This window comes from Mytilus edulis, chromosome 4 (assembly GCF_963676685.1).
Source record: "Mytilus edulis chromosome 4, xbMytEdul2.2, whole genome shotgun sequence".
Lineage (NCBI taxonomy): Eukaryota > Metazoa > Mollusca > Bivalvia > Mytilida > Mytilidae > Mytilus > Mytilus edulis.
This window is the reverse complement of record NC_092347.1, coordinates 65,602,247-65,615,791: the sequence shown is the minus strand read 5'-3', so window position 1 is coordinate 65,615,791 and position 13,545 is coordinate 65,602,247. Positions and strand designations below refer to the sequence as shown.

The 13,545-nt window shown below is 32.3% G+C and overlaps 2 protein-coding genes across 3 annotated transcripts in view; both read right to left on the bottom strand.

Moving 5' to 3' along the window:
* The window catches only part of LOC139520256 (myosin regulatory light chain A, smooth adductor muscle-like), a 396,856-nt gene that overhangs the window by 355,979 nt on the left and 27,332 nt on the right, over window positions 1-13,545 (bottom strand). The gene's annotated exons all lie outside the window — the stretch shown is intronic.
* The window catches only part of LOC139520244 (nephrin-like), a 33,315-nt gene that overhangs the window by 15,827 nt on the left and 3,943 nt on the right, over window positions 1-13,545 (bottom strand). Inside the window, exons 3-11 of one of the 2 annotated variants that reach the window (XM_071312730.1) lie at window positions 11,742-12,053; window positions 9,943-10,224; window positions 9,379-9,660; window positions 8,315-8,596; window positions 7,510-7,788; window positions 6,718-6,993; window positions 2,515-2,559; window positions 1,214-1,498; window positions 647-928 (exon numbers count right to left, since the gene is read on the bottom strand). In XM_071312730.1, the coding sequence (XP_071168831.1) occupies window positions 647-928; window positions 1,214-1,498; window positions 2,515-2,559; window positions 6,718-6,993; window positions 7,510-7,788; window positions 8,315-8,596; window positions 9,379-9,660; window positions 9,943-10,224; window positions 11,742-12,053 (2,325 nt within the window). The remainder of the gene's footprint in view (window positions 1-646; window positions 929-1,213; window positions 1,499-2,514; window positions 2,560-6,717; window positions 6,994-7,509; window positions 7,789-8,314; window positions 8,597-9,378; window positions 9,661-9,942; window positions 10,225-11,741; window positions 12,054-13,545) is intronic. The other variant, XM_071312731.1, reaches the window with a different exon arrangement.

The window sequence follows — 13,545 nt, the reverse complement described above, 5'->3', positions numbered from 1 at the left end:
CAGGACGATGCTTGTTTGCAAAAAAAAAAACTTTCCCAGAGAGAGCAAGTTGTGGAATAACCGTTTCAAAAATGATATCGGATATGTTCCTTACGTCGTAACTACAATCCCCTTCCCTTTCTTGAATTTGACCTACCGAAATATACTATCAACCTGTTTTGTAATAACATGAACAACAAGACAGGTGCCACATGTAGAGCAGAATCTGCTTACCCTTCCGGAGCACATGAGATCGCCCCTAGTTTTTGGTTGGGTCCGTGCTGGTAATTCTTTAGTTTTCTATGTTGTGTCATGCGTACTACTGTTTGTTTGTCTATTTCATTTTTAGCCATGGCGTTGTGACTGTCAGTTTATCTTCGATTTATGAGTTTGACTGTCTCTCTGGATTTCAAACATATATATTATCTGTAATGATAATATTATATTACATCGTAACATGTTCAATTACTTTGCAGAGGAAAAAGATCTCATAAATGTATTCGTCAATTTATTTTGTAGTTACAATAACACTGTCTTGACTTCAACCAACAAGTCAAATAATTTTCGCGTAGAGAAAAGTCACATAGGAGGATCTTTGGGAAATACAACTTGTATTTTCAAACGTTAAGGCCACTACTAACTAAGAGTAATGATAGTTATACTTCACCTTTTGGTACAACATTCACATGCAGAAATAAGTTCCCATTGTCATTAAATGCATGCACAGTGTATTCCCCAAACATAGATTGTTTCAGATGAGGTATATGCAAGTTTGAAACATAAACATTTCCAACCAATGATGATACTGAAGCGACTTCGTTTTTATATATCCATCGAATCGTTGGTGTTGGGTATGCTATCAGATAGACAGTTAGATTTAAGTCACCATTATGCTCCACATCAACTAATTTTGGAAAGCCTTGAATCCGCGTATCTACACGCGGGGAACCTAATTGGAATGAAATAGTGATTAATACATTTATTTACACATCAAAAATATGTAAATTACAATAATGTATACGTATGTGAGCCGATATAAATGTCGAATTTAGATCGTTAAATGTCTATTATGTCGTTTGTTTTACTAAGAAATACAATTACTGATGTAGACATCTTAGCATTGGAATTATGTGTGTGCAGGAAACATTTGTAAAACCTTATATGCACATTATATCATATAAACAATATAGCTTTAAAATGTACCACAAATTACATCAATTATGTATTTACTTACATAAAACATATACAGTTATATCTTTCGTATCGACAAAATTTGTCTCATTAATTTTGTTTGTAGCCTGGCATTGATATGTTCCCATATGGACACATTGAATTTTTGGTATGATATAGTTACTGAAAGACACATCATCTTGTTTTTGTAGAGTGTTCTGATTGCTCACAAACCGCCACGTAATAGTCGATAATGGATTGCTGTCAACCCCACAACGCAGTGTAACATCTTCGTTTTCAGATACTGTCTGCCCATTTAAAACTTCTATGTTTGTTATATTTGGAGAATCTAAAAATATATAATGCCACAATATGTTTATGTGTATCATACCACTTGCGCGAAGATATATCTTTTGAAGTCAAGTTGTCAAAAGAGCAACTTCAATTTTTATTTTCTCTTAACAATAAGTGGGTTCAGTTTTGTTTTCATTGCTTTAATATTTTTATGTTTAAGTGGTTTTCTCATCATGTTCCATCTAATTGGCTTTTTCAACTTCGAACCTGGTCAATTTTCTATTTCAGCATCTGAACCTTCAAGTTAAATACCGTTACCTATATAGGAACACCAAATAATGAACCATGTTCGTTAATTATAGAAAAAACATGCAATTTATTCATGGTAGTATACATGCAGTGGTCATATTATAAATGTAGTCGTGGCAGCATTATATGCATTGTTTAAAAAACATTAAACGCAGTGGTCACAACATTATATGCATGTGTAACAACAGTATATGCATGGGTCACAACATTATATGCAGTGGTCACACCATTATATGCAGTAGCTAAAATATTATATACAGTCGTGACAACATAATTTTCTTTTTTTTTACCATTATGTGCAGTGGTCACAACATTATATACAGTCATGGCAACATCATTTGCAGTTGTCGGAACATTATAAACATTGTTTACAATTTTTATGCAGTGATAACAACATCATTGGCAGTGCTCATATAATCATACGTGTTTCTTTGATGAATGTGATTATTAGTGATAGACATGATGATTAATGATAGTGATGTCGATGTTTGAAATTCGGTTAACATCGGTAAAAATTTTCGGAAATTGACGTCTATTCCTCAAAATAAGGTCTCATATATATTAATACTCTGTATAAAATCGACTTTCAATGTGATGACATGACTGTACACCAAAACTACTCGGAGTCACCTTTATTCGATGTAATATTTGTTTTGATCAGTTGTTCCATGTTTAATTCATTTTACTATTTTCTCTAAAGTGATCGTTTTGTTTTGGTCAAATTCAAATATACTTATTATTTTTTTAATATTTTAAACTTACGTAAAGGAACAACAAAGGGCAAAACATCCCGTCGCAAAGAATGAACTAAAACAAAATAGAAAACGAACATTGATGAATGATAACAGGTTAACTACCGACAGCAGATTCTATGGACGGAAAAAAAAATTACTCAATATGTCTCATTCATTTCATATTTAATTCAAACAGGAGATGTGAATAAACGTGAATGCGACAACAACCACTCGAATAGAAAACCGTACAACACTGGAGGCATACAGTCGCCAATAACAGACATATATCTAGACAAAATATAAAACTCTGAAATGAATGGTTTAATAGGAAATATTTACACCGAATTCATACTACGACCGGAGCATTTTGTAAGCATGTTTTAAATCGAATTTTGATGTTCAGTATCATCATAGCTTATATGCTTATACTTAAAATATTTGAAAATACATATATATTTGCACAGTTATGACCATTTAACCCCAAATAAACAAGATTACTCGGGACTGCAATTGACATCTATAATGACCAAGAATCTTTTAAAAGGAACGAACAAACTTGTCAGAGATGAACAATGTATTTTATTTTGGAAACAAATTGATGCATGTTCGTCAGCGATTTCATTCGATATAAGTCTTTTTACAAAACAAAAAGCAATGCTGTCTTTAAAGGCAAGACACCGTCATTTGTAGTCAGAAAGAAATCTCATGAATGAAAATCGTTTTACATCTATAAATCGGACCATTAAATATACATCTAACAAATTTCCAATGTTTATCTCCTGAATGAAACATATACAATAGAAAGAGATCCACGTCTTTAACAGAAACAATTAAATAAAGGCAACATTAGTATACGGTTGTTTAATAGTCATAAATCGAATAAACGAAAACAAATCCGAATCTACTATCAACAGTTAATTTTAAAAAATAAATGGAATGTTTTCAGATATGGCGAGGATCCTAACATCGGATATGAAAACAGTTTTGTTAGCAAATTAATTGAAATCCTACGATTATAGCAACAATCGCTATCGGAAGTACACCACTAATTAATGGCCCCATTGCTTTCTATGTTAAATTCCTCAATTTCGAGTGGTCACAGCTCTTTTATCTTAAGTTCAAATAAAGTGACAATCATTGCATGTCAAAGCAACACCTTCTGGTGTCCTGTACTGAAAACATCAACATACCTTACATTGCATATAAGAAAGAACTGGTTCCCGGAACTTCGGATGTACCAAAACAGGTACTTCCGATCTGACAAAAAGGCAAAATGTACCCTCCTTTTTAAATTTCATGCCATTTTTTTATTTTTCAAATTTATTAGTCAAAAATTGTTCTGCAATGCTCACCAGTCATGCAGCTTTCATTTGATACCAAAATTAATAAAATATTCTATATATATTGAAAGTTATGTCCATGCGTAGGAACTATTTTGTGTTAAATATGTACTACTTTCTGGTATGTGCTTTCTGGCCGGGCCTGAATTAGTGGTGTTACACCTATAACAGAACCAAACTTGCTATATTGACTTGAGCATTACTTTATTTCATTCTATAATCTATTTCAAGCAATAAAAAAACATATAAAGCTTTAGTCCAAATACCATTTTTTTAATTTTAAGCTCAAATTGGACTGGTAGTAACATATGGGTTATTCAAAGAAAACTGCATATGGATATTACCATTGGCCAATATACCTTTTTTATTCTCAATATTATTGTTTTATTTATTAATTTCTATTAGGAAAGCTATGTGCTTACTAATAGTCACATTTTCATCAGAGGTTCTTCATTAAATAAAAATATATCAGTTTAAACTTAAGACATAAATGAGAAGTTATCCCCCCTTTTTTCTTGAAACTGGAAAAGGGCTTTTTTTTTGTATATACCATAATTCTGTGGTAAAACATAGATTAATAAGAGCAATTTATATATCCCGCAGCTAGATAACTTGCTAAGCTGGTTCAAAATTGCATGTACAGTGAGATTTTAGAATTCATATATGAGTATGTACCATTTGCCTTGATTGTAAAAGGCTACCATAAGAAAAACCAAAAAACTTGAAAAATCATAAGATTATTTTGACCAAGAGCTATTTTGTTCCATATACAAGTCATAAAATACTTGTTTTATTGATTTCAATCAGAAAAAATGCAAAAATAAGAACTTGGAGTCAAGTCTTAACTGCATGCATGCTGTATGACCATAAAAGGCTAACATACTTGAGTATGCCAATTTAAGAGCGTAAATTTCCCATAAGCAGGACGGTTGACCAAAATAAGATGATTAAACATGATTACTAACATCAAATTGGACTTATTTTCATTGGAATAGGTACAACTTCTAAAAATTGGATTTCTGGTGATTCTCTGTAATAGGAAGTACACCACTAATTAATGGCCCCATTGCTTTCTATGTTAAATTCCTCAATTTCGAGTGGTCACAGCTCTTTTATCTTAAGTTCAAATAAAGTGACAATCATTGCATGTCAAAGCAACACCTTCTGGTGTCCTGTACTGAAAACATCAACATACCTTACATTGCATATAAGAAAGAACTGGTTCCCGGAACTTCGGATGTACCAAAACAGGTACTTCCGATCTGACAAAAAGGCAAAATGTACCCTCCTTTTTAAATTTCATGCCATTTTTTTATTTTTCAAATTTATTAGTCAAAAATTGTTCTGCAATGATCACCAGTCATGCAGCTTTCATTTGATACCAAAATTGATAAAATATTCTATATATATTGAAAGTTATGTCCATGCGTAGGAACTATTTTGTGTTAAATATGTACTACTTTCTGGTATGTGCTTTCTGGCCGGGCCTGAATTAGTGGTGTTACACCTATCGCTTGTATATAGAGCGAAAATGAACGCCAATACCATCAAGTATAAGAAATCCAATAAAACAAACTCTTAGTGTCGTTATTTCTTCAGAATGAACTACACCCAAATTTAATATAAGTACGTTCGTTCAATTTGAAGACAATATAAGGTATCATTGTTTCTCTTATAATTTTCAATCGAAATGCCTAAACTACAAAAATACATAACTTTAATAACTGTTGTTAGCAGGCATTGTTAGTTTCGGCAATTTCCGATGAAATTTATGAAGTTAACAGAATTTGAACCTCCACCATAACTTTCATGGATAATCATCATCACTATTATTGATTATCACCTTCAAAACACGTATAATATTGCTACCACTGCGTATAATGTTCCAACAACTGCATCTTGTTTTGTCACGTGTTCAAATAATATTTTGTACTGCATATTATAATGTTCCAACAACTGTATATAATGTTATAATCACTGCATATAATGTTGTGGCCACTGAATATAATGGTGTACCCACTGTATATAATATTGTGCCCACATATAATATTATGCCCACTGCATATAATATTGTGCCCACTGCATATAATGGTGTGCCCACTGTATATATTGTTGTGCCCACTGTATATAATGTTGTACCCACTGAATATAATGCAGTCACGATTGCGTTTAATGCTAGCTGACAATACAACATATGGTGTTGCATCAACTGCATACAATGCTGCCACGACTGCATGTAATTCTGTCACGACTGCATATAAGGAAACATGTTGCAACAATGGCGTTCCGTTGTAAGTATTTGTCTTTATGCTTGTTATAAAGTATTAAATTCCGAACAGTTCATCTTTCAATCCTTCAACCTAGTACTGATAACAAACAATTCTCGTTACCTATGTTAATTTTTTTTTCTTTAAATCATTTAAGGAACGCAAATGTAATGTTTAATTCCTAGTAGGCTCAAAATAGAAAGATAATACTTATATACAATATTTAATATCTCACATATTTTAAAAACATATCTGACTGACGGATAACGTGAAAATAACATTTTAATCAATTTAACGCACCAGGAGCGCTTTTCGGTGTGTACCTTCACCATGACCCAAACTTAAACATGTATTGACTCGACGTGAAGATCTATAAGACCTTAGAAACATACAAGTAGACAAATTCAACTGAGGTGTCTGAGGGAGCAAGAACTTAGATTCTAGATATTGGCCGAATTTATCAACGGATAATTTTACTAAATTTTGTTAAAAATCATGCCAATAACGACACAATGACTATTGCATTTATATAAGTACGACTGATTGTCAGAATACATAACTAATAAAAAATGTATTTAATCACCTGTTTTATTTATTTTATGTAAACTTTAGAAATATACTTACAATAGACGATAATTTTTGTCGTATTCTCTGATGTAAGAGTACCAAATCTGCTAGAACTGGACATTGCCTTACATGTATACAGCATCCCGTCCACTATACGATCAACATTTAACAAATAAATAACAGACTGGTTGATTTGAGGTTCTGAGATGTTTTGGTCTAGCTGAAACCATTGAACTTGAGGAACAGGATTGCCTCTAGCACTGCATACCATAGTTGCATTGTTGCCTTCCATAATATGTACTGGAGATTTGTAAATGGTTATTTCAGGAAAATCTGTTTTATAGATATTAGAATGATGTTTCTCTTTTTTCAGTGGCTTTTTTGTTGTTGATATTAACGATCTTTTTTATTTTCTAATAAATCTGTTCTTTAACTCTTTTTGTAAAAAATCAACATTTATCAAAAAGATCTACTTTTTCTGAAGTGAATGCACTAATCCCAAATAATTGAGATGTATTTTAAATACTTAAAACATCGTTCATGTTATGAACTTCGATTATGACTTTTATGAAGAAGAAACAAAACGTGTGTTTGATGTATCAATCTAAAAGCCTGGTATCTTTGCTGACTTTTTTTTTATCGAAGGAAAGCATGTAAATATAAAAAAAAAATAGATGTCAGCCGTGATTAAAAAAATACATGTATGTACAGAAGTAGCTAGATTACAAACAACAAAATGTGTTTTAATCGCAGACGCTGAACATATATATCAGAAATCTCTAATTTCTAAATCAGTACTTCATTTTTCAATATTAAAATTTTAAGAAAAAACAATAAAAGTGTACTCACATTCAACATTTAGTTGAATACCATCTGATGTAAGTACTATTGACTGTCTTTCGGTATACTCATTAGAAACTGTACATGTAATAATTTTCATGTTGTCATGTTTCGTTAACGGTCCTAGAGTCAACTCAGAAACATTTACATTCAATATTATGTCGTCTGCTTTCCATTCAAATGTTGACTCAGGATTACCTTCTGACGATAAACACTGCACTTCTGTTGTGTTTCCGATGAACCAAGGCATTTCAGGTTTCATGAACAAGATCGGTTTACTTGGTGGAACTACCGAAGAACAATTTTGAAGATTGCAAGTTTTGTCAATTATGACATTATCTACATATTGTGCATGTTGTAATAGAATAAATATTAAAAGAACTCTTACCCTCCTGGAGCACCTGAAATCACCACCAATTTTGGTGGGATTCGTGTTGCTTCGTCTGAAGATTTCTATGTTGCGTCTAGTGTACTTTTATTTGTCTGTTTGTCTTTTTTCTTTTTTAGCCATGGCGTTGTCAGTTTATTTGCTATCTATGAGTTTGATCATCCCTCTGGTATCTTTCGCCCTCTTCTCTACGGACTGCGGTGACTTTGATATATAATGTGTATTCTGCTCTGATGAAGAAAAAAAAATGGTAATTTGTACTGATTAAAAAATAGGATGTGTTTTACATATATTTAAGTTCAAACTTAAATGTCATGCACGAGTTTTGATATTGCCAAAATGTTGATTTGAATGGGTTGCTTGATACTATATTGCACTTACATATTCATGAAATATTCATTTCATAACATGCTACATAAAACTTACAATACACAACTAGTTCATGGCTTGTTTTTGGCCTGTAAGTAGCAATAGGATGGGTAGCTGAACAACTGCAATTTCTGCCATTGTAGTTCTTGTCAACTGTAAACTCAACTTCCAAAACTGCTGTATTTGCAGTCGAGTTGTTTGAATTTATACCTGGACAGTCCCAAGAGAGCGTACCCAAAGGATTACCGCCGGTAACAGAACAAATTAATTTAACGGATGTTCCGGAATCTATTGGTCCAGAAATGAATTGTCGTACTTTTGGCTTTTCATTTGGTGGAACTAAAAATGCAAACATATATATTTCTTTAAACATAAATTTAGCCTTTATATATCCGATAAAAAAAATATATGTATGTGAGAATTTAACAGGCATTGTTTCTATTAATTAAAGTGATTTCCATCGCCCATGGGTTGCATCGATGAATACAAAACCACAGTTTATGTCAACATTAGAGAGTAGTTTGATATGTTTTCTGTAAAGCATGGAACAATGCAGTTCTTCGAACAATATTCAATATTAAGGGGTATTAATAAAAGATTTTAGAAAAAAAATCAAAATGTGGAACTGCAACATTTTTATCAGCACAGATGTTTGCCACAACAAAATACTGTGAAACTACGCGTATGTATGTAATACAACCGAATACAAACATTCCACAATAAAGTATCAGTGCGGTATCAATGACGACATTTATATCAATATAAAGTATACACTGTATCATCCAAGCACCCCAAGCACACATTTCGACAAACATATATTTCATTGGTGATACTGTTGTTGACTCAATATACATATATATCAGTATTTTAAACAATTGTTGAATAGAATATTTGATTTAAGATTCGTGTTTGTACTTAAAATTTATGGTCCTAGCGTAAATCTTTAAACATGATATAATCACTTAACATGTCATAGATATAAAAAGATGGTGTATAAGTGCCTAAGAGACAACTCTCCATCTTAGTAACAATTGGTAAAAGTAAACCATTATAGGTCAAAGTACACCCTTCAAAACGGTCTCTTCGCTCACACCGAACAGCAAGCATATACGTATACTTACAAATAATATTAAGTGTGTGATGTACAGTTTGCATATAACCGTCTGTGTTATGGAACGCCGAACATGTACACACCATTCCATGGGTAAGGTTAGTAACGGGAAACTCGATAGAGCTTATAGCTGCTGTCTGCGATGAGTTTGTGATAATGGTTCCAGTGCAGTTCCATGTCAGTGTTGCCAAAGGATTGCCTCCGTTTAATGTACACATTAATGACACAAGGCTGCCGGTTAAGACTGGGCCAGCTGGTATTTGTTTTATAACAGGAAATTCTGTTGGGGGAACTGAAAGTTAAAGAATGATTAAAGAAGCTTATAACGTATAAGTTGTGTTTACAAATTTATATTTATAACAACCATGGGGGGTTTTTTTTTTTAAGAGGCAGAAAGAACAGTTTAATCATATTCACTATAGTAACAATACAATTAAAATATAAAATATGAAAAGACTAGCAATCATTACGATTAGGTTTACAACAATAATGATATACTGCGATGTGAAATAAGTTTTTGAAGCAAAGCACCATATCTACTTTGAACCATGAACATTATTTTAATAAAACTTACAGTATACGTTAAGCATAATGTGAACCTGAGGTCTGTACGCCGTTACAGTGTGAGTAGCTGAACAAGTACACGATTTGCAGTTGTCTTGCGAAACAAGCATAAAACCAATCGAGTAGTAGACAGTATTCCCGGAAGTGTTTTTAGTGGCATTGCCAGAACAGTTCCATGTCAAAACAGCAAGAGGAAAACCACCAGACACCGAACATGTAAGTACTACAGCTTCGCTGGTGTTGATTGGTCCGTTAGGTATCTGTTGTATAATTGGATCGTTCAGCGGCGGGTCTTGAAAGTAAATGTTTCTTTTGTTAATAGAAAATGATTGTATACAATATATATTTAATATTATCTGCATATATATTTAACATTTGATCATAAGTGTTTTGTCTTTGAGGAACAAATAAAAATTATCAAAATTTGATAACAAGATGATACTAGTGATTTATTGTGTACTGTTCACTACGTTGCTGTATTAAACAGAGAATGAAGTACAAGCACCGATATTAAGCGAACGACATGAATAAGTATCCGTAGCTTTAGTACTTTGAGTCACCTACAGTTACTGTCAACATTCTTTATACGGTCATAATTCGTAAATTGTTGTTCTCTTTTACCTGTATGCATTTGCATGTTTGTATTGCATACTTATCTAGATATCAAAATGAGAAGATTGATCTCTTTGAAACTGGGTTGACCACGGAGCATTTGCATGTACATGTCAGAAGATAGGGATATAGTAAGTAGTTGTCGTGATATAATAATTTTGTTTTCGTTTTGTTTTGGTTGTAAGTAGAAATAGTTGTTAACGTTAGAAATGTATTGCTTCCTTTAAAATTACTATCCTCAAATTTTATAGATGTGCATTTTCTTTTATATATCTTTATATTTCTGTCTTAGGTTACTGTATCATTGCCGTTTATTCTACCTTCTTCTATTCACATAATTGCTCTTATTTCAGTATAGGGGGATACGCTGTAAAATTAAGGAGGTTAATGTCTCATGACACGTTCTCCACGGATAATTTCATTCATATTAACAATTATTGTTGCAGTAATATATTGTTGTAGATAGTTTATTTTTTTATCAAGATAAATGAAACATGCGACGCTTAACAATAAATAAAAGAATGTATGTAACTATTGATTGAAATAGCAAAACAACAAAATTACAGATTGAACAACACTAACAGTACTAAAATCCGAGGATGAGCACGTGTGCTCCAGGGGGTGGGGTGTAGCAATTCCCGCTCCACTTGTGAAACCCGTCGTGTAACTCTCAATTATGTTGACGTTGCATGTCTAGCAAACAATTTTATTCCCGAGTATATTATGTCAATGAAAATGCATTTCGATTTTTTGTTCATTAAATGGGTAAAAAAATGTTCTTTATTACGAACTAAAACAAATTGTTGATTCCGACGCTGTCGAACACAGAACACCATATTCCCGAGATATGACGAAAACTACTGAAAATTAATAAAACAGCTGAAATCAATTGTAGTTTTAAATAGCATACATTGTAACATGATTCTTTTAACCATTACTAATAACTGATACATAGTGCTATCTGTCGTTGCCTAGTTTTTGTTTTTCCTTAAGTGTAAATAAAGGCAACAGCTGTATACCTTACACATTTATAAAAGCCGAAAGAAAGAGGAGGTGATATTACCATGTTGTTGGGTTTTTTTTTCAATCATAAACATATGTTATTCGAATGCAACATGCATTTAAAGGACATATGTTGTTCTCTCGAGGGTTGCTACATTAACTGTTATTTACCAGATCAGGTACACAGATACTTACAATATATATTTAGATTAACACGAGAAGAATTTCTTGAAGTTATGGTGTTATCAGCAGAACAATATAAAAACGCGCCATTGTCTGATGCTTTAAACCGGTAGGTAAGTAGACTGGATACTGTTATTCCTGATACATCATTGATAACAGTTGAAGAGGATGTCACAGATACATTTTGTATGGCTCCTTCAGAGTTTATGATAATCCAAGAAATTGATGCAGCTGGTCTACTTTTGACTATACATTTTATTGTTATGTCACGTGTCACATCGCTTGTTATGCTGGTATTTGAGATTAGTACATCAGTTATTGGAACTGAAACAAACGGAAAAGAAAGATATCAAAATTATTTTCATGGTCGGTTTGGTATGCACGTGTTTCTATTAAAATTCAGTTTTCATCAAATGGTTTCTAAATAACATCTCTGATATAGAGAAAAGTATGGAAGTATAAAAATAAATCTGAAACTAAAGACAAAGCGGTATTTTATTATTGAAGCAAAAAAATAACAATAACTGTTTTGCCAGTCTGATATTTCCGTGAAAATATTAATGCAAAAAAGTAATGTGATTATATCAAAGCCAACAGTAGTATTCCGGTGTTCAAAAGTCATAAATCGATTGATAAAAAACAAACCCGGGTTACAAACCAAAACCAAGTGATACATATCAACTATAAGAGGAAAACAAAGGAACAACAGGAACACCGAAGTGCAACAAAAACCATACGCTAACATACATAGAAACGAATTATTTGATAACAAATGCCATATTCCAGGCATGGTATAGGACGTTTTAAAGGCAAACCAAACTTCCCACAAACATCCAGAAAGATGTGTCAACAAGTGAAACACATAAATTTCAAAGCACTATTTTTGGTGCCAACTAAAGTTTGAAAATGCCTGAATGATGTCGGTTTCGTGAAAACTAAAGGGTACCTTTGAACTCTTCTTAAAACATCTTTGATAAGCATTCAAGCATATAACAAACTATTAGTGGTCAGGGCCAAATAATCTCCATGAATACGAAAGGTGTTTATGGTTAAACAAATGCAAACCAAATATAGGTGACCTTCTACAAGTGACTGCGCTCAAACTTTGGAAATAAGTAGTAATAATGTTAATAGAAGTGCATACCAAATCAATTAACCATAAGAAGTGCCTATGAAAGTAAAATAATCACACACTTAAACATATTGTTGAAGCCGACGCCGAAAATGTTCGAAAACAGAACATTCTCGTTTTGACCGTATCGAGATATGACGAAAAGTGTACTGAAAACTAATAAAACAGTTAAATCAGTTGTGGTGTTAATCATAATAAAGTGTAGCATGATTCTTTAATTATATATAACCATGACTAATCACTGATCATAGGACGTTGACAATAATTGTCTGCATGCAAATATTTATATAGTTATATTGTTTCGAAAATATATTAGGATTTGGTGTTTGGTTTTTTTGTTCGTTATTGTATCATCGATATACAGCAAATGTCAAAATTAATCACGCCAAAATGAAACAAAATTCGTTAATCAAAATATCGTTTTATAATTATAAAAATTCAATATTCAATATTTTTGAATTTTATTTGTATCGAAGAGAGAGGTCATATCAATCTTTTGTTGTTCATTTGTAAAATAAATGACATGCTATAAAAAATATTTTCAAAACAAATTGTTTAGATTTGTGTACACTCCACTGACCATCAACGCAATGATGAGATTAAAAAAAATTCCGAAAATGCAATTGTTTACCGTGTTTAAAATTATCTAGTCAATCTAGTTCATAAACAAGTAAATTGGTAAAC